The sequence below is a fragment of the Polypterus senegalus genome, chromosome 6 (genome assembly GCF_016835505.1).
Source record: "Polypterus senegalus isolate Bchr_013 chromosome 6, ASM1683550v1, whole genome shotgun sequence".
NCBI lineage: Eukaryota > Metazoa > Chordata > Cladistia > Polypteriformes > Polypteridae > Polypterus > Polypterus senegalus.
Window position 1 is genome coordinate 20,336,868 of NC_053159.1, and position 23,026 is coordinate 20,359,893.

The 23,026-nt window shown below is 38.0% G+C and overlaps 1 protein-coding gene across 1 annotated transcript in view; it reads right to left on the bottom strand.

Annotated features, from left to right (window-relative positions):
- Nucleotides 1-10,932: 10,932 nt before the first annotated feature.
- Nucleotides 10,933-23,026, bottom strand: part of spsb1 (splA/ryanodine receptor domain and SOCS box containing 1) — a 44,610-nt gene continuing 32,516 nt past the window's right edge. The window contains exon 3 of the mRNA XM_039755519.1: nucleotides 10,933-12,340. Within this exon, the coding sequence (XP_039611453.1) occupies nucleotides 12,213-12,340 (128 nt within the window). The 3' untranslated portion in view covers nucleotides 10,933-12,212. The remainder of the gene's footprint in view (nucleotides 12,341-23,026) is intronic.

Below are 23,026 nucleotides of genomic sequence, written 5' to 3' on the forward strand. Positions count from 1 at the left end.
GAAATACCAGAAATAATGTGAGGAGTATGGAGGACAAGTTCTTCCCATCTTGCAGAAATAAGGTAGGCATAAGTTACAAGGTAAGGTTGTCTCATTAATCATGGTGCCTGAGTGTGGGGACACGTTCCATACAAGTTATTCCATGCAAATGAGAATTTCACTGGATTCTGTACATGCGACAAAAATGATCCTGTAAAAAAATAAATACTGTAAAATTTAAAAGACCCGTGAGAGCAGATTCAGTTGGTTATGGAGAGGAGAGGAATGCAGAAGTAGAAAGGTTGACCTTTAACAAAGACATCAACTAAGAGGAGCAAAGAGCTCATTCCAGATGGATGTGTATTGGTGGCATTGTAATCTTGAGAAAGTTTATAAGGAATACTGAGAAGAAACCATTTTACAATAGGGGACAGAACAGTAAAAACAGACCATATTTCACTTTCTTGGTACACAAGGAATACAAACAATGAGGAAGAAGAAATTCCAAATTTGAATAGATAATAAGAGCTCTGACAGTTGAAAGTATCCATTAAGAGAAGGACCAGCAGTCATTGTGGACTCATCACTATCTACATCCAGAAAGTGTACAGTAAAGTAGTGATTTATAAGGTTAATAGGATGTTTGGGTTATACAAAATGGCATGGAGTACTAGAGTTTCATTTAATTAAGCCCCATATTTTTAAAATTATCATTACGTTTTGGATACACAATGGGAGGTCTAAAGCTTGACAGAACCCCTCAGGAAAAACCATTATGTACATCAACACAGTGGACAGAAACAATCAAGTAAACTACTGTTAGGTTTTATATCACAATGTGTGAGGTACAAGCCGAGAGGTAATGTTTAAGTTAAACAACAAGACTTAGCTGAAGTACTACATTTCATTTTGGTTTCTATATTACAAAAAAAGAAAGCAGTGCTAGAGAAAGACCAGAGAACAGCAACTATGTTGATTCCAGGACTGAGAGACATGAACTATTGAGGAAAAATTGAAGAAGCTGAACCTTTTCAGTTTAAGTAAAAAGAAATCAGGCGGTGACATGATTGAAGTACCTAAAATTATGACAGAAATTAGTACAAAGGATCTCAGCAATTTATTATGAAATAAATTCTTCAACAAGAGCACAGGGAGACAGTTGGAAACTTGCTAGGAGGCAGATTTCTCCCTTTTATTACAAAGTTTCTCTTACACCAAATACATGGAACAAATGATCAAGTAGTGTATTGAAGATAAGGACTTCAAATCTGAACTTGGTCATTTCAGAGAATCAAATGATTAGGATCTTTTTGAGATGAATGCTCTGTTCTCATCACAACTGTTTTAATGTTCTAAAAACCGAGTGTGAAACCCAACCCCACTTTCTTCAGAGACTATTTTAAGTTAAGGGCAGAAATAAAGAGTCACCGACAGCAGGGAGTGTAAAAGGCAAATGTAAAATTGTCAGAGGACGACAAAGTGATGTTGAAGTGAAGTGCATGAAGAGTGGGAGAGCATAAAAGACTGCAGGGAAATTGGAGGTAAGAGTGGGCAGTGACAAAGGAGAAAACAAAAGCATTCTTTTCAGAAAGCAGGGAAACAATGTGGGAGGAGGGACAGCTCAGCAGCAGACAAAGCTGGAATGAGCTCCTAGTGTGGAAAGACAGAGGAAATTAAAAATAAAGAACATATGGAGAAGTGGTTTGATAAGGAGGAAGAGACAGTAATCGTCAGGAGTGAAGTGAAAGAAGTCGTAACCAATGAGAAGTGCACCAGTTAAAAAAAAAAAAAAAAAAAAAAATTTATATAGTATAAATAAATAAATAAAAAATATATATATTTTGTGTGTGTGTATGTATATATATGTGTGCATGTGTGTGTGTGTATATACAAACCGGATTCCAAAAAAGTTGGGACACTAAACAAATTGTGAATAAAAACTGAATGCAATGATGTGGAGATGGCAAATGTCAATATTTTATTTGTAATAGAACGTAGATGACAGATCAAACGTTTAATCCGAGTAAATGTATCATTTTAAAGGAAAAATGTTGATTCAAAATTTCACGGTGTCAACAAATCCCAAAAAAGTTGGGACAAGTAGCAATAAGAGGCTGGAAAAAGTAAATTTGAGCATAACGAAGAGCTGGAAGACCAATAAACACTAATTAGGTCAATTGGCAACATGATTGGGTATAAAAAGAGCTTCTCAGAGTGGCAGTGTCTCTCAGAAGCCAAGATGGGTAGAGGATCACCAATTCCCACAATGTTGCGCAGAAAGATAGTGGAGCAATATCAGAAAGGTGTTACCCAGCTTAAAAATTGCAAAGACTTTGCATCTATCATCATCAACTGTGCATAACATCATCCGAAGATTCAGAGAATCTGGAACAATCTCTGTGCGTAAGGGTCAAGGCCATAAAACCATACTGGATGCCCGTGATCTCCGGGCCCTTAAACGACACCGCACCACAAACAGGAATGCTACTGTAAAGGAAATCACAGAATGGGCTCAGGAATACTTCCAGAAACCATTGTCAGTGAACACAATCCACCGTGCCATCCGCCGTTGCCAGCTGAAACTCTACAGTGCAAAGAAGAAGCCATTTCTAAGCAAGATCCACAAGCTCAGGCGTTGTCACTGGGCCAGGGATCATTTAAAATGGAGTGTGGCAAAATGGAAGACTGTTCTGTGGTCAGACGACTCACGATTCGAAGTTCTTTTTGGAAATCTGGGACGCCATGTCATCCGGACCAAAGAGGACAAGGACAACCCAAATTGTTATCAACGCTCAGTTCAGAAGCCTGCATCTCTGATGGTATGGGGTTGCATGAGTGCGTGTGGCATGGGCAGCTTGCATGTCTGGAAAGGCACCATCAATGCAGAAAAATATATTCAGGTTCTAGAACAACATATGCTCCCATCCAGACGTCATCTCTTTCAGGGAAGACCCTGCATTTTTCAACAAGATAATGCCAGACCACATTCTGCATCAATCACAACATCATGGCTGCGTAGGAGAAGGATCCGGGTACTGAAATGGCCAGTCTGCAGTCCAGATCTTTCACCTATAGAGAACATTTGGCGCATCATAAAGAGGAAGGTGCGACAAAGAAGGCCCAAGACGATTGAACAGTTAGAGGCCTTTATTAGACAAGAATGGGAGAGCATTCCTATTTCTAAACTTGTGAAACTGGTCTATTCGGTCCCCAGACGTTTTTTGAGTGTTGTAAGAAGGGGAAATGCCACACAGTGGTGAAAATGGCCTTGTCCCAACTTTTTTGGGATTTGTTGACACCATGAAATTCTGAATCAACATATTTTTCCCTTAAAATGATACATTTTCTCAGTTTAAACTTTTGTTCCGTGATTTCTGTTCTATTCTGAATAAAATATTAGAAGTTGGCACCTCCACATCATTGCATTCAGTTTTTATTCACGATTTGTATAGCGTCCCAACTTTTTTGGAATCCGACACATACACATACACAGAAAGAAAAGGGAAACAATACAGGATGAAATGAAACTAGGAAAAATAGAATTCTATCATACATGTACTATGAAGGGTAGGGCAGGGCAATATGGCCAAAAATATTTATCACGATATATATTTGCACATTTGAGATAACGATATAACTGATGATATGATTGATGCGAGACAAAATACTTTACAACTCCACAACGTTTAGTGCAAAAAAATCCCTTCAATTTATTTTCACTTAAACAAATAGCTATTTTTATGTGCATTAAAGCTATATAAAAATTAAACAGTGCAAATGTAGTACTAGGGTGTTGTACTGTGTACTTCTTCACAAGGGGCCTTAGTTGCCTCGAAAGCTTGCATATTGTAATCTTTTTAGTTAGCCAATAAAAGGTGTCATTTTGCTTGGCTTTTCTCTACAGTGCAAATTCCTTGCTGACAGTTTAACCAAAAGGCATTTCCAGTGGAAATGGGCTGACATATCCTGAGCATAACCATGTATAATATCCACAAAACTTAGAGTTGCTTTGCAACATAAAACATAACATAAAATGCAAGCCTAGAGTGTTCATAGTCTCACTCAGTGTGTTGGTTATAGTCTCCACTATGCAGTCAATCATATTACGGGTTGATACAAAACTAACTCTGACCTCTTTAGTGACCTAACAAACATTTAATGTAAACAATTGTTTTACATCTGAGATCTGTGCTTTCGTCACACAAAATACTGAAAAACTTGTGTATATTTTTCAGTATGTTAGATTTTATTTCTGATGCTAAGACACCCAGCAGCTCTTGCATTATTCTTTCAGGGGTGTACATTTTTACCAACATTAAGACTTTTGAGTGGGAAAGGGGGAGCCTGTTGGATATTCAGTTCACACTTGCACTACGGCAGGTACTCATTCTCGACATTTCCACTTTAATCTCGACATTTCTACATTATTCTCGCCGTTTATCTCGAGATTAAATTCGACGTGTTGACTTTATTCTCGTAGTTTGTCATTGAAGTAGATCATAAACTAAACCATCTTAAAATGAATGTTTCATTTACTAGATTTTCTCAAACCCCCGTCAAATTATGTAGTAACATGTCGACTTTATTTTCGTCATTAAGCGTCAAGATTAAAGTGGGAATGTCGAGAATAAAGTCAACATCTCAACTTTATTCTCGACATATAGTTTTTTTTTCTTCACTTTGTCCGTATTTTTTTTTTTCCTTCACTGTGGCCCTAATACGCTTCCGTACAAAACCCTCAGCAATTTAGTGACAAAACTTTTGCTCAGGACACTCTGTGCTGCAGGGGTTTCTGCATACTTTTTGCAATATGAACGCAGGTCCAAATATGAGCAAATATAAGAATGGCAGATGGGGTCACTTTAAACAGGAACCACAGTGAGTGCTACAAGGATTTTTTCACACAGAACACACCTAATGCTTAAACAACTGTATGTGTATATATTGGTTTGCTATGTACTTTACAAGAAGAGAGCTGCTGTATGCTCAGCTGCACGATACAGACTGCACTGACGCTGAGAACAGAGATATCACTTCCTGACGCCTTAACCCCCCCCGATATCTGACAGGCTGGTTTCACTAGACTTATTTTATCAGACCTCCTCTTGCCCGCCCACCTCCACATCCTCTTTGCTTGTAAACTGGCGCTTCGCTCCCGCTATTAGCATGTACAGCCCCCTCTCGCCCGCCCTCCTCTCCATACTCCTTGCAATTGTATTAAGCTGCTACACCCCCGCTATTACCATGTACAGCCCGCTCTCGAAACTCCTCCTCCCTATAGTCTTTGCTTGTGAACTCTGCTCTGCCTTGACACCCACTATTAGCTTTAGCAGTATTTGCCCACCCGCCCGCTCGTCCCTTGCCATCTCTGCAGATCATTAGATCTGCCTGTGCCTGCAGATCTTCGGTTGTCATCAAGATGACAGCCGGGCGCTGAACTAAATTAGTTAAAACACTGCGTTATAATTTACTTACCTATTGCAATGTGCAGGCGATGTCTGAAGCATGAAAGTCTGGTCCAGCTGTTGAGTGCGACGGCTTTCACAACGTTGGCCCTGTTGTCGGTCGTCACACACACTTGTTTTTCCTCCTGAAGATTCCATGAACTGAGGAACTCTTAAGCCTTTGGCTATATTTTCCCCCGTATGGTCCTCCGGGGGTCGGGGGGAACTTGTTTCAAGGCACTTGTTTTGTAGCTTCCAGTCTTTGTCCACGTAGTGTATTGTGAGGCTCATGTGGGGATCTGATATTCGGCTTGACTATATGTCCATGGTGGACGCAAAAAACTCCATCGAAGATAATGCATTAGACACCTCAGTGCGGACCTCTTCATATAAAGCAGGCAAGGCAACTTTAGAGAAGTATTTCTTGGTGGGCAGCTTGTAGCGTGGATCGAACTTAAGCATCTTTGTGAAACCTTCTCTTTCCACACTCTGAATGGGCATCATATCCCTGGCTAAACAATGCGTCACTGCATTAGTTAGTTCCCCCCAGCGTTTGCTACTTTTGTCATAAGTCATGCAGCTATTTAAAGCCATGCCGACTGTTTGTTGAGACAGCTTCTTTGGTTTCACCACCACGCTAGTTGAAGCGGACACCTCTTCACGTGCTTTAACAGCTTTGTTGTACTCCAAGTGCTTCTGCTTCAAATGATGAAATAGGTTTGTGGTGTTTCCTCCCTTCACCACGACGGCCCGCATGCATGTTCTACAAAAAACTGTGCTTTGTTGGGTATCTGATGGGCGAAAACCAAACCAGTTCCACACCAGTGAAGTTGCACCATTTTTACAAACCAATTCTGGTTCATCTGTGTTAATCAATGATCCACTTTCGCCCTTCTCATTCTCCATCGCCGCCATGTTTTTTTCCGCCATGCGCATATGAAAACAAAGGCACTGCGCATGCGCATTTTACCCAAATTCTATCGCGATATTTCATTTTCTTATCATTGTCTAACATTGTACCGGTATTACCGTGAAAGGTATAATATGTCCCAGCCCTAATGAAGGGCACAGGAGGCTACACCACAAGGATAATTTAAAAGAGATTTAAGCGAAGATGTGCCGATGGACAAAATAAGGTTTTTAAACATGTTTTGGGAACCATTAAAACTGGTCTTCAAGAAAAAACAAACCAAAGCAGCAACACCTTCTTCAAGTGTCTCCCAGATAATTAGAGAACCAATGTTTTATCCTTTAAGGTCCTTTTTACATTGGTGGTCACGTTAATATTGTAAATGTCTAAATTAGCATTTTGTGTACATTATGCAGTACTTGCCTATTTAACATTCACTGAGTCATGTCTCAAGCACAAGAGTGGCCAAGGACCTGTCTGTACACCTGCTGGGTTACAGATAGATCTGTCTGCTCTTCAATCAATTCTCTTGATAGGGGATACAAATCAGAATACTTTATGAAAGTCCTGTAGCCCTTTCAAAAGGCCGCTAAAAGAAGCAAAGGCCTTGCCTGAAAGCCTCCCCTTCCCAAATTGTCAGTATGCACTCTAATCACTACCTCTGCAAAATCTAAACTAGACTTTAATTGTTAGTTATAATCATCAAAATTAAAAGAAATAAACATTTGAAATACATCAGTCTGTGTGTAATGAATGAATCTAATATATACAAGTTTCACTTTTTGAATGAATTAAATAAATCTACTTTGTCATGATATTCTAAATTTTATGACCGGCACCTACCCATACATACATATACACATACATATATATACATATATACACACACACACACACACTTATGTTCCCAAATTTCTTCAGTATTTTTGCATGCATTTCAAACTCTTATTGTATCTTCTGAAAAACATCCTACTAGTCATTAGCTCTGCAGCTCCCTTCTGATCTATGTACAAATGCTAGCTTCCGATAGGAGTACTGGGCACACACTTCATTCACTTAAAAGCTACATCTATTCAAATAATCCTATACAAAACATTAAAACACCACACAAATTAAATATTCAGTGGTGTAATTGGCAAACTGTAAATTTGTATCCTTGTTACAACCCCTTTTGACATTTTAAGTTATGTATATAACCCTTTTCACATGAAGGTAATAAAGGAATAGCACGAACACTATTACTTTATCTAAAGTAGAGCAATTACTGTATTACTTCATTCAAAACAAATACATGTATACTATATTTTATACATTAAATTGATACATTAATATTAAAAATGTGTTTACATTTATAAAAAATATGAAATGGAATTGCTTGGGTTGTGATGAAATTAGTATCCAGACATCCCATGAATACGTTTGTCATTTTTAGACACTAGTGCAGCTCCACATCAAGTCATTTTTCTTTTGTTTCATGCCAACAGTACAGAAAGTCCAACTTTGCTCAAATGTAAGAAACGGAAGATAAAGGACAGCTTTATCCATTACACTCAAAAAGAGAATGTTTAAATGAAAACAGTATGGGAAGACAAGGCTGTTCTTTAAATTGACATTGTTTATTTGGAGTCTCAAAACCATTTAGAAATGAGATTTAAAAAAAATCCACACTAATAAAAAATGGAGCAAAATAATCCCTAAACAATGAAATGTTTGAATGAGTGTGGGAAACCGAGGAAAGAAAAAAAACAAACACATATGGAATGAAAAAGAATATACATGAATAAAAAGTGCTGGAAATTAAACTTGAAACACAATGGCTGTAACAAAACACAAACATAAGGGGATGGAAGTTGTTTAAACCATGGACTAGAAAAACAAATAATGGCTCCCAGTGGAATTAAATTTAGTAGTAATTGCAAATAAATACTATATAGTGTTTTTATTAACAGCAACCTATGAAATGAGTAGAAGAGGGCATTAAGCACACAAATACACACACACAGTACATGCATACACGTACACCTACAAATACACACATACATACATACATATAAACTTGTGAGAGAGAAGCAACTTGGTTTGGGGATCTTAGTGCAATGAAAAAACAAAATGAAAAATGTCTAACTGGAAAAAGAACAAAACAAGGATGCCTGAGACAGCTGGAGAAAAGTTACAAAAAGAAATGCAGGCAGCATCTATAAAACATTTTTTACTTTTAAACACATTTGCAAAGATACAGGGTATGAGGCAGTAACAGAAGTGAAGTTAAAAAGGAGCACAAAGATAAGGTGGAGGAGCATACAAGCGGCACTGCCAGCTCACTTAGTGTTACGCAAGAGAAGGCCTATCAGGCGCTCTCTGCCCTAAAGAGGAAGAGTCAGCAGAACAGTTCTTCTCGGAGTGTACAAGTACTAGCAACAAAATGTGACAGAGAAATTAGTACTACCAAAAAAAAAAAAAAAAAAAAGACCCACACTGACAAAGTAAAACTTAAGGGAAATTAAAAGAAAACCCGTATATCACTTTTTTTTCACATTTTAAAAACTGTATACATTCTGCAGTAAACGTAGATTCGTAAACTGCATGGCCTGTGCCAAGTTAATTGCACACAGACTTTTAGATGCATTTGAGATTGTTTTGTTGTGGATACTTTGGTTTCCCATCAAACTGTGACTGTCTCTATTTGTTGCTCCTTCCACCTCTTGACAGTATTTCAACTTGATGTCAACCTTCCTCATTCTTGCCAAGAGCAGGCAATGTCTCACCTATCCTTCCTGAATTAATCAGTTTGCCAAAACCTCCTTCCAGACACCTGAAAATCTTTCTTCATTGCATTATAAACAGCCCCCCCCACTGCAGCTGGCCCTGACAGCATAGTTCATCTATGCACTAACAGCCTCTCATTTTAAAGCAATGCTGTGAATTAAAAATGCAATACATTTTTTAGCCTCTCCAATTTTGAAAACATTCCAAGGGTAAACAAATTTATAGTTCAAGGCTCATGACAGCCCTGCAATATAATCATGCTTACCAGTACATACAAGTCCTTCTCCAAAGTGAATCACAATCTTTTGAAGGCATTAAAACCCTAGAGCTTCACAAATAGAGGCAGAATATTTTACACACACAAAATAAATCGGTATATTTTAGATGCAATTAGTTTTCATTTTACATTTACCACATGCACAGAACTTGCTTGAACAGGACTCTGTGTTGTAGCAAATTGTATTACAGGTTGAGCATCCTTAATCTGAAATGTAAGACCGTGATAGTATGATATCCTGAGGATGGAACCCAAGCCTAAACATGAAAATTTGCTTCACAGACACCTTATACAAATAACCTGAAGATAATTTTTCTCAACATTTAATACATTTTTCAGAACAGCATCAGCCAAAATATTTCAGTTTCTACCTATGAGGTGTTTTGAGTAAAACGTTACTGTAAACGGAGAACAGTAAAAATGTACATACAAGTAGGTCTGGTGGTGTTATGTTCCTGCAAGTGGTGTATGTGCATGGCCACACACCTTTTGTCCGTATGCTGCTTACTCCTCCTCACGTGCAACAGCTTTAAAGTGCTGAGGAGCTGTACATGTGTTGGTGCTTCCTGGCACGCTATACTATACTTCGAGGGGAACCTGCTTGTGTGGTGATGCTTCATGCCACTACAAACTCAAAGGAGAATTGAAGATATCAGTCATAAACCACAGGAAACAGCTAAAGTGTTATTCATACCTTGTCAGCGGTTTTGCTCCATATGGGCAAGCGAGGTCAGGTGTGGAATTTGCCACTTGTCACATCTAGATGCCACTCAACATTTAGGATTTTGGATTAGGGAGTCTCAAACTGTACGGAGAACTAATTTTTATGCACATACAAGACTTTAGTCTCGCATCACACAAGACTGGTTGTATTCAAGAATTTTGATTAAGCCTGTTTTATGCTTTACTTTTTTGGTACATCACTTGTACTGTATATGAAACTTTTTTTTTTTTTTTTTTAAGTGTGCTATATTGCCTTGGCCAACATGTACAGCATTTATATTTCCACAGATGTTCCTTAAAGAAGCTCAGAATACTATAGGAAGAAAATGATTTTCCGTAATACTGCTATTCATTTATTTGTAGATTACTTTGAACATGTACAACAAAACCCTTGAAGAATTTTACTTTATAAAAGTAACAAGATGTTTGATTTTGTAGCCAAGTGCTTCGTTTTACTATGGCTTAGTGTTTAAAAAGGCAAGAACTCCAGAGAGGATACCCATACCCATTAAGACCTTTAAAGTACTTTTAAGTTCAGAAAATGTCCAAGATTAAGTGCTACTTGGCCACAAGATTCCAGACTGTCCAACTTTTTTTAGAAGTAGAAATTAGTGCAATTTTTCAAACTTTGCTAAGTATTTCATATTTTATAATGTAACTACATTTATTCTCCACGTTGGCAAATGAAGTATTAAAATTCAGTCAGGTGGACGGAGACAATACCCAAAAACTTTAAATCTCCATTAAAGCATTATATTTAAAAGGACCTTCAAAAGAGGCTTTTCTCTTGTCATTGAACTGAAATCCAGTACTTAAACAAAACTGAGTCAATATAGATTTAATTTATAATAAACTTTATTATTAGGTTGTTAAGAACATTATCTACAGTATACAGGAATTTAAAATATTTGAAAGTATTAGCCTGAATTGACAAACGACAGATTGGAAAACAAGCATACACTGCTAAAATAAAACTGCCAAATGACAAGGAATTTTAGATTGTGGAAGGTTCATTATACAAACCAGGATTCAAATATTTTCAGTCTGCATATCTAAATCCAATTGTAGGCAAATGCTTTAAATATTTCATGGACAAATCAGGTACCTGCAGCAGCTCAGTTGTGTATATTTGAGTTTCACCTTGTAGCCCAAAATCCATCAGCAGTACATTTGCATGAACATGTACAGTTTATGAAATGTAACAAACCATTATACAGAGTATATAAAGTTCCTGAGAGAGGAGATTTTACAGTCTACAACCTTGCCATCAAGATGCAATTAGTGTTCCAGTTCAACACAAACTAGATCTAATCAGAGTAAAAACAATCCTTAAATTTGGTTTGGAGAGGCACTTAATTCTTTGAAGCTTATAACACAAGGTTCCTCTTTCTTAATGCTTCAAGTTTAAAAAAAAAAAATTGAATAAAGCGGACCCTACCACATAAATACCAAAAATTACTTTTGACAATATTGTAAAACTTCAGGAACAATGCCTAGGACAAAAACTCTACAAATAAAACCTTCTGTTTAAATGTACTGGTGAGCATAATGATGCTATACAAAAAGAATGATCATTTGCAATTAATTGTTTACTGTAGGTTTATGAACACAAGCAGTAAATTTCCTTCAAATACAGTCTTAACTAAGTAGGCAAATAAAAAAAAGGATTCTCTCTCTACGGAGAACATGAGCTTGTGAGTCTTGAGGCTTATTAATTTTATTTTATTTATTTTTTTAAAAAGGTGTCTACAGTAAAAAAAAAACCTGACAATGTGAGGCTTAGTGCAACACTGCTCAGATACAGCCGTTCTTCCCTGCAGTAACCCAATTTAGAATACAGACAAAAAATAAAAACTGTCTTAAAGATTTTTAGATAATTTAAAATGACAAGTTGTAATACCAAATTAAACAAGCAACATTTGCATTGTACACACACACACGAGATGTGGTGTGATTTGCTAGTTTAAATGTTGAGGACCACTAGATTTTTGGGGGCCAAATACAGCTTCAAGACTGTGCATAAAGAAAAAACAAAAGGATGCAAGGTAAGAAGGGGAAGACAAATCTCAGGCTCCTTTACCCCAAACATTCAAGTCCACCAGAATAGGCAACATCACTGATAAAGTAGGTAGTTCTTAAGTGAAGCTGGAAGGGGCAGGGAGTGGATTTCATCCAAGCGTTCCTTCCCTAAGGCAACCCGAACTGCACGCCGACACAAGTCCATCAACGGGAGAGGTTCAGCTGCAGAGAGAAAAAGGAAAATTAGTGACTCATATTACTACTGTATTGAAAGGAGTAAATCTGACTACTATACTATACTGCTGTAGAGTCCCTAGATGCAATTCATAAAACTTCAAATCAAAAGAATGATGAACAGATGTTAATACGTTCTTGATGTTGTATTGGATGTATTTTTTCTAAAGACTTAATTCTGTAAATGGCCACATTAAAACTCAGAAATCTAAATCTACACAGCTTTAGTTTTAAGTCAACATTAGTAAAATTAGACAAGCATTTCACTCAGCCTGTAAACAAAAAACTTACAAAAATATATAGGTAACCCTAGTGTAAAATTTGACTCTGAGCAAAACAGATTGGAATCACCTAGAGATGCCCTATTTTAGGCACATCTTAAATGCCACTTTTAGAGAGACTTGAATGTAGCTCATTAATTGGAGCTCATAATCCTAGGGGTCTGTGTTAAAAGGATTACAATTTGTAGCAGGAATGAAAAATCTCAAGGCTGTTGCATAGGTGGTAACACGACCTTCTTGTTCTTTAGAAACAATCTCTAACCTGCTCTGCATAAGTATAGTGCCAACGTCCGGATTGGACGTGCTTCCCCCGCATTCCACTTGTTCCGGGCTGATAATTACTTTCCTTATTTGCACCTAGATTTTCTTCTTTTGTCTCTCCAATGCTTGAGTCTTTCCTCCGTGCTGCTTTCTTCTTCGCTTAGTCGTCTACGTTTCATTTATAATGCATTGTCCTAATACGCTTTATATGCGCCGAGAGCCCTGGATCCGTGTGCGCTCAAAGCCAAAACAACACAACTGAGTGTTGCTGCCTGTGCTTTTATTTGGTTGCAAGTAAGGCGTGTCTTGTAAGAATCTCATGTTATATGTCATCGTGAGATGGTCCTGGGTCAATCTCTTGGCACTAGGTCTGATGTTCAAGGTCCCCACAAGATGCTCCGGGGCAAATCTCTTTAGTCTCTTCTGTGATCATATCTATCTACATACATACCTATGATTAATTCTGTAAGAGTAAAATTCATTTATCATTCAAGCTTTTAGCTTTATGTAACAGTAAATGTATCATTCAGAACTTGTTCTTTACTGTAAAATGAGCATGCAGATTTGAGCATGTTCCATGTTGGCCATACATGCACAAAAGTTTCATTGAACTGTATGTATGTAGATACATATACACACACACATATAATGTGTGTGTGTATATATATGAGACAGTATATAATGAGACATTGCATTCAGCTAAAGTACAACCAAATATGCCTATGGCATGCAGGCTATATTGTAGTTTGCTATATCATATACTAAGAAACCTTGGGAACTAACTGCACAGGTTCCTACAAGGTAACAAGTGTATCTCTAACATTTCTATCTACTATGGGTTGCAAGAGAGTAGTGTAAACAGACTGGTACAAGAGCTAAACACTTCAAGATAATCTAAAAACCCAACACTGCGGTCTGTTAAAAGAGCTTTCTTTAATAAATCCCCATACAACAGAAAAGATACAAACCAAGACAAGAAACTACACAATTAGGGGGTTTAAAACTGCATACAGGAATACTGTAGTAACCAATTGAAAAGCACACCAAATATGCTTAATAGGTTTAAAATGGAAAATTCCAGAAAAACCCTGCAACTATCACACGTAGAGAGTTCAATGAAACTTATGTGCATGTATGGCCAACATGGAACATGCTCAAATCTGCATGGTCACTGCTAAATAGTTCTCATTTTACAGCAAAGAACAACTTCTGAATGATACATTTACTGTTACATAAAGCTAAAAGCTTGAATGATAAATGAATTTTACTCTTACAGAATTAATCATTAAAAGAAAAAAATAATCCCAGCTCACCTGGGAAAAAATGTCAGTCAGTTGCAAGTAAAGATGTTTAAGCATTTAATTTGTCACCAAGTAGCAGAGGACAAGTATTTTGTGAATTTTGGATGGGAGAAGGGGGTTGTTGAAGGCTAAAGGACTGGATAATGAATTATGTAGAATCAGCCAAATTGGACAAAAAGCTCCAGGATACTAAACTTCTCCATGCCATTCTACAGCTCTCATTGGCAGCAAATAGCATTAGATGCAATCCTTAAAGTATTCAAGCAAAACCTAAAAAATACATTCTATCAAACAGCTATTGCCAGACACCAGGGGCTTGTACAAAACTATGCAAACCATGTTATATGGAAGCCCTACACCAGTTAAAATAATTTGTTAACAGCAAAACTTCTTTAATATTTCAGACTTGCTTTCCATATAGCTTGTCTTCTTCGTCCTCTATCTGCCTAAACAATAAAACCATGCAATGCTGAAAAACAGGTTTCAAGACTCCTTGTAGGTTCCAAACAAATATTCATATTATATGGACTGAAGCAAGCATTAAATTGCTGTAGCAGAATGAAGAATCCATAATGTTTGTACACATCTGCACAAATCTGTTAAATGTTAATCAATTATAACTTAAGTCTGTTAAAAGGGAATACATAAACACCAGAGAATATACAATAATCTGCTGTGAAGCTTTATCATCAGTTACTGCTTCCATGCAAGAAAGAGGTGTTGTACAGTTTTCTTCTAGGGGAAGGGGGAGAAAAAAAACACCCAGACATACACTAGCTTTTTTGTTTTGTCTAGGTGGAAAGGAGAACGGGGGTTCAAGTCCTACAGCATCCCTGCATGGAATTTAAATGTTCTCCTCGTGTCTGTGGGTTTCCTCTTGGTACTCTGGCTTACTCCCACAGTTTAGACATGTAGTTTGCTGGCTGTCACCTCCAGTTCACCCTCGTGTTTTTATTTATTTAAATTGTTCGAGAGAAACAATTAAAAAAACAACGTTAAAAATAAAGAAACAGACTCACTAATGTTGTCTTGCAGTCTTGTATGTATGTTATCTAGTTGACACTCTGAACTGGCCAACTCTAATTTGAAAAGCAACAGGGGCGTGGTGCTGCTCAAAAATAAAGAATGCTGGCAGTTGCCTGGTATACAGTAATCCCTTCTTGATCGCGGGGGTTGCGTTCCAGAACTCTCGCAATAGGTGAAAATCCGCAAAGTACAAACCATATGTATGGTTATATATTTTAAGCCCTTATAAAACTCCCACACTTATTAGAGCCCTCTAGACATAAATTAACACCCTTTACTCAAAAGTTTAAACTGTGCTCCATGACAAAACAGATGACAGTTCTTTCTCACAATTAAAAGAATGCAAACATATCTTCCTCTTCAAAGGAATGCGTGTCAGGAGGAGAGAGAGAGAGAGAGAGAGAGAGAGAGAGAGAGAGAGAGAGAGAGAGAGAGAGAGAGAGAAGCAATGTGAAGGTAGTCTTTCTGCATTTTTTAGAGGAACGTCCGTATCTTCTGTGCAAACAGCCCCTCTGCAACCCCCAACCGTCAGGTGCAGAGAATGTCAGAGAGTGAGAGAGACAGTAAAGCAAACAAACAATCAAGCACCGAGCGGGAAGCATATCGTATATCATTGAGTTTTATTTAATACATAATACATGCTCCGATTGGGTGGCTTCTAAGCCATCCACCAATAGTGTCCCTTGTATGAAATCAACTGGGCAAACAAACTGAGGAAGCATGTACCATAAATTAAAAGACCCATTGTCCGCAGAAATCCGCGATCCAGCGAAAAATCCGTGATATATATTTAGAAATGCTTACATTTAAAATCCGCGATGGAGTGAAGCCGCGAAAGTCGAAGCGCAATATAGCGAGGGATCACTGCATACTAACTGTGTAAGCCCGTACTGTTAAAAACACAGGATCCTACAAAGAATTTAAATCGTTAGAACTACTGTGGGCATCTCTCTGCTAGAAGGATGCATGTTGCCAAAGTGCTTGCATCATTTGTACATTAGCAGCTAAGCGACTTTCTTAGGAGGTTTCCTTTTGCTGGTGTACTGAGCTCACTTACATATCCTCTGATCTGGAGCCCTCACCCCAACTCTACGTCTCACTTCCGGGCCGGACTGACAGACACACACTTCCACGCATAGAACTCTACTTAATTTCAAAAGCAACAGGGGTGCAGTGGCACTCAGAGAATGCTGGCAGTTGCCTCCAGTTTGCCCTCTGGTGGTCGTTCCAAGTGTCAACTGGATGATAACATGCTTATACACACACACACACACAAAAAACACACACATATATATATTATAGAGAGAAGATGATTGTATAACAAAAAGTTCTGTTTTACAAGTTTCTGCAATTTCTTCAGAAGAATCCATATACAATGTATAAAGCCAGCTACGGTAGAAGCTTTTGACCTGGAAAATCCTTTTTGGATAACAAGATTTTACTGTTGAAATTGAGTCTCCTGAATTAAGCTTAAATTATACACATTTCTAAAAATCTACTTTTGTGACACTAAGAGTTCTATAGGCGTTTAAAATCATTAGTTCCTGTTCAGTGTTTCCATATTCATATACTAAAAATAGGTTGAAACAACCCTTTATCTAAACTGCATTTTATTTAGTAAAAATGCTTTCTAGAGTCTTACGTAGTTAAGTTCAACTTAACTGTGAGATCAAAGTTTCTTCAAATAAAAACTACAAGTTGACATCACTGTTGCCTTGTGAAACAACTACCGAGTTATACTTAATCATTCAAGCAGCTTGTCAGACGATACTTTGAAGCCATGGGTACCATTTAATGTAAAACACATACCCTTGAAAATTGTTTTAAAGCTCAAGTTAACACAGGGTTTTCATACTTTATCCTTCTTGCATTTTACTTAGCAAATACTACCTGCAGGTGCTGTTTAGCAGAGGCGAACCACAAAAAAAAGGTCAAAACAGATACCTTACCCTTGAACTTTCATTGTACTTCCTTGGGCTCTGCATAGTCTCTTACAGCAACAGTCTACACTGACAAGCAAAAACGCAACCAACCATCAATTATGTGAATGGCATGACCTTGCAACTTTTATATCTGCACTGGCTATTATGCAACTTGAACCAACACCACAAATCAAGTCAAACCAACTTTGATTTAAAAAATGAGTTCCTTAAGGGGAGGAAAAAAAAACACAACAACATACTATAAATATGTCAAACAGTCAGATTGTTACTATACAATACAAAGGACTGTTGGTGACCACAAAACAAACTTCCTTTTTACTGACCTTGATGCATAATTTATACATTTATTTTTTCTAAAAGCTCCCATGTTAACAAATTCAAAATAAAAATAAAATGTAGAAGTTTAAGTTTGGAGGTGTGGAATTACCACCAACGTATTTGGGAATTAATTCTGCTCACGGGCTAACCGGTACAGAAAAGTGCCTGAAAACATGCAGCTATTGCATGGTAGCGCAAAAAAAAAAAAAAAAATCCCATTCACAAATAGATGCCACACAATCTGTTTCTTTGGAAACCATACTCAAATTGCAATGACTAAGCTTTTCCTCACAACAGTAATATCAAATACACTAAGAATTTTAGCCCTTCACACTTTCATGAATAGCTAGGCTAGCTAGCAGTATTGTTGACAATTCTTCAAGATGGTAACTGTTAGCTATTTATGGCAATTGTTTTCTAATCAAGTTACTACTGTTTAAAGAATTCTTTAAAAAAAAATAAAGTATTCAAACACAGGAGGATATCATTATAGGCTTGATAACAATCCAGAGTCTGCCCTGGTAGGAAACAAGGATATCTCCTAAAAATGTGCATATTTGGTTAAAACTGATCCAGTATGGGAAAGTAAAAGGGAGTGCATCAGAGTGCTCAATGGCAAATCAACATCCAACACATCAAAAGTTTGTAACATTCACCTGCTACAACAATCACGCTAGGATCATAAGAAGCTTAAAGCATAAAAGGGCAGGATATTTAAAACAGAGGAGGAAAAGTGAAAAAGCTGTAAGAGTGGTGCTTACGGGGCAGTTAACAGAATTTTTAAAGCAGTATAAATTAAAACATCTAACATTTTATAGCTGGGGAGTAGGATTACACTTAATTTTTTTGTAAAACAAAAAGCACTGTTTCACATTTCTTGAAACAAAATATGCACCTAAAATATCTGGCTTTTCCATATTGCACTTGCTTTCAATTTCAGGACATCTCAAAATTAGAATGATTACAGTCACTTCAGATAGGCACTCAGATTATTCTGAGCTGCAAGAGGCTTCCAGAGAGGTTAATTATTTATTGAATTGTGGGAGTAAGCAGGCTACACATTAAAATTTAACTATTCTAAATGTTGTGATAAAAAAAAAAAAAACACACAAACACACACACACACACACACACCATACATAAGTCAAAGAACATATCTAAAACCTATTATACAAATACTTCTCTGTATGGACTCAAACTTTTGTAAGGACCCTTATGACTTACCATTATAAAAAAAATACAGAAGAGCCTAAAAGACGACGACACTTCATATTGTCTGCAGTTTTCCAAGATCAGCTTACAGTAGTATTACGTTAATATTCAATTCATAAATGTATTAAAAACAATGCTGCTTGAGCTAACTGTACAAGATTCAGGGTAAAAGAAAAAACAATGTAAGCCAGTAAGAAAGGTTATTGGAAAAACACTTAGTTTTAAATATTTTCATAAACAAGTTTGAATACAAATATGCAGTACATTAAGCAATCTCAACACAACAGCAAAAAGCTTTCTCCTATACTACTTTATATCCTTAAATATACCAAAACTGAGCTTCCGTCAAGGCAAGAACAAGGCATACAAACTGCATCCTAAAAGGCCAAGTTTTCATAAAACCTAAAGATTTAAAAAGCAATCAAAAAATAAACTTCATTGTAAGAAAGCAACTTCATCAACTGATACGTCTGAGGCCAATGTTACACTGAAACATTCATCCACAATCCCCTTCCACATCAAGATATAACCAGCTTTATTTGTATTAAAACAACAATTTAATCTCTTAAGTGTAGTGAGCTCTTAATATTAACAGCTCGAAACACTTAGTTTTTACAGAAGTTCCCATATTTGACAGAATACTAAATAAAGGTACATTGCTCAAAAACAAAAATTAAGGGGACACTTAAATCACATCAGATCTTGATGAATGAACTATTCAAGTGTAAAATCTTTACTGAGTGACACTAATTCATTGAGAACAAAATGTAACAGTCAATGAAAACCAAAATCACCAATCCACTGAGGGCTGGATTCAACATCACAATGAAAAACAAAGTCGAAAATTGAAATCACAGGCTGGTTCAACTTGTATGAATTTCAGCATGGCAACTCAATGGATTTGGTACTGTGCATTCCCAACAATGTCTGAGCATGTTACTTATGAGATTGCGCATGGTATCCTGGAGGACCTCCTCCCAGACATGAATCAGAACATCAGTGAGCTACTGGACAGGCTGTGGTGCTACTTGGGGGTGTCGGAAGCACCTATACATAACGTCCCAAAGGTTTTAAATTAGATTCAGGTCTGGGGAATGTGCCAGCCAGTCAATGGCATCAATGCCTCAGTCATCCAGAAACTGCCTACACACTCTGGCCACATGAGGCTGGGTATTGTCCTGGTGGAGCCTTGGGCCAGTGCACTGCACCACCACAAAATCTGACAATGGCTCGGACAATTTTATCCTGGTACCAAAACAGCAGTCAGGACACTGTTGCCTAAGACTTGGAAGTCTGTGCAACCCTCCAAGGATATGCTTCTCCAGACCATCATGCAAAAACAGTCATGCTGGATGATGTTGCAGGCAGCATAATGTTCACCATGGCATCTTCCATTTCTTTCCCCATGTGCTCAGTAAGTCATCTCAGTACAGAGAATAGAATGCCAGTGACAGAGGTGCCAATTGTGGTATTCTCTTGCAAATGCAAATCGAGCTGTACGGGGATGGGCTGTGAGCACAGGTCCCACTAAAGGACATTGGGCTCTCATGCCAGGTTGGAACCATGCACACTAGTAGCCAGCTAGAGGTTATTTTGTAGGGCTCTGGCAGTGCTCCTCCTGTTCCTCCTCACACAAAGGAGCGGATACTGGTCCTGTTGCTGGGTTGAAGCCCTTCTTTGGCCCTGCCAAGCTCTCCTTGTGTAGCTGCCCATCTACTGGAGACACAGAAAACCTTGTGACAGTACTTATGAATGTGCCATCCTGGAGCAGCTAGACTGCCCGTGCAGCCTGAATTGGCTCCACATACCACCTCATGCTGCCAGCAGTGACAAGGGCACTAATAAAATTGAAGAATCAGTTAGGAAGGATAAGGAGAGTGTACCTTGTTGTTCAACACAGAAGCAAATTTCTATTCTGCACAGCACTGAATAATTGGCAAAAAACCATCACATTTTAAGTGCATGTTGCAATGACTACACTAATAAAATAGCTACATTATAAAGAGATAAATGACATTTTCTTTCAGTCCCAAAGGCCAATAACAAATGGCCATTTCACCCACAGAGGATATAAGTCAAATGTAAGTCACGTCACCATTCTGGGAATAACGGTGACTAGGCTAAGACTTAATATGTGAAGTAACCGAGAACTAGGCTGTTAATTTAGTACCTACTCACTTCACATTGCCATGATTTTTCATTTAAAAAAAAAACACCCTCGAGGCCAGCAATTTTATTGTCCGGTAAACCTATCCGGCCACTAAAAATGCTCAACTATTAGGGCTAATTTTTTTTGTTAGTTTTTTCTTCCAGAGTTGAATTTTTTCAAAAGCACACTTTTTTTTTTTTTAATATAAAAACACAAAGCAATGTTTTAACATATTAACTCAACAAAAAAATATTTGACAAATGTTACTGTCTTGCATGTTGTATGAGCCTGCATACTATATGATTTCACATACATGTTATACAGCAAAGTCCTGCAAAGGATGATAATCGCTCAAAGCAGCCAATTGCATGCATTACCACATTGTACTGCTTACAATATGTGTTGCACTAGCGTCTCCTTTCTTAACTGTCTGTTTCTGCACACAACAGTCAGGTTTGTATTTTGTCCTCATTTGTTGCAGGAAAATGGTGCTCAGTCAGCCGGTCTGGCACTGTTCTTTGTGATGTCCTTTCCGCCAGCATGAAAACTACATTGTCACCACTTTTCATTTTCAGCCTGTCTGGCTTCAACTGTGAAGGAATGTGTCTCCTGTTCGCCCTCACTGTGCCACAAACTCCAATTCCCTGCTCTGTAGCTCCACAAACAATTCTGGTGATGTATAAAAATTGTCCATGTGCACAACATGATCCAAAAGTTCATAGCCCAGAAGCAGCGCCAGCACAGCCCGACTTGTCAAGGGACAGTTTTCTCTTTGAAAGGAATACTTTCCTGTATATGCAATTACTTTCAGGCAGTAACCAGTGTTTGCTTCTAGCAGTAGAAAATCCTTTATGCCATACTTTGTGGGCTTGTCTGGCATATACTGGTGAAAAAAAATAGGTGTCCCTTGTATTTTCTCATTTATTCATCCACAGACAAATCACGGCCAGGCTGATAAAATTGTTTATATGTTGGTTCCACAATGTCAAGCAGGGGCTGAACTTTATACATGGGGTTATAGCCTGACTCGCACCTTGGGATTTGCTTCAGTTTATCACAGAAGTGAATAAAACTTTGCAGGAGCATGTACCTATCGCGCAGCATAACCTGTCCAAAGCCACCAGGGGACAAAGTACGTTTGGACCAATGCACCCTGAAGTTGCATCGCCAATCTACTCCCATCTCTCTTTGTAATGCCATAAAGCCTTTCATCTTGTGTGGGTTTCCACTTTGGGAAAAAAAAAAAAACACAAGAGGCCGGTGCAAGCGCAGCCTGCGATTCAAAAGCATACGTATTTGTCTCGTCTGACAGTAGCTGAAAGGCAGTCTCAGAAAAGAGCAGCCTGAAGTAGTCCAGCGGCTGGTAATGTGTTGTGTCCAACAGCAAGCCATGCCGTCTTGTAAAGTCCGGTACCCAGTTTGGCTCCCACAGATCAATGTCTGGGTATTCCTGCCACACGGACCTTGCCATAGGTGCATTGGCTGTGCGAATGCGCTCAGCTGGCAGCTGATCAACTGGGCCAGCATCGGCTGTTGTCCGATAGCGGATGCCAGTTCCTCACTCTTGCTTGATCTTCCGATCATTCTCAACAAAATCAGAGTCCAAGTCAGTGATGATGCGCAAAACATTGTCGGCCGAGTATTTTGTTTTCTGTACTCGCTTCACTCCCTTGTGAGATGTTGATGCCTTTGTTTACATTTCATAACTCACACACACGTAAGGATTAGATGCCGAGTCAATGAGTAACATTCCTCATAAATAGGGAATGCCTTTAACGTAAAAGTGAGTTTTGTCGCCATTAACGGCTGATTGTCACCCTCTATCCCTGGATGTCGACATGCACCCTAAACCCCTCCTGACAACAAAAGTCAACATCAACCCAAAGAGTTAAAAAGTGTTACTCATTGATTCACTGCTAGGCAGGCACCAATAGCCATTTTGACTGCTGTACTGATATGGAGTACTAACTAAACAGCACATACCGATAAAAGTACTCTTTCAGTATTCTCAATCAGAAAAGACGCTACCTTTTGAAAAGTGTAATTTAAGAAGCCACAGTGAATAAAACACTAATATTTATTAAAACAGTAACTCTTGTAAATGTATAACATTAAGCCAACAATTGAAAAACAAAAAACACGTAGCTTAACTGAAATTCTTGACATCTGACAAATATCTGGCT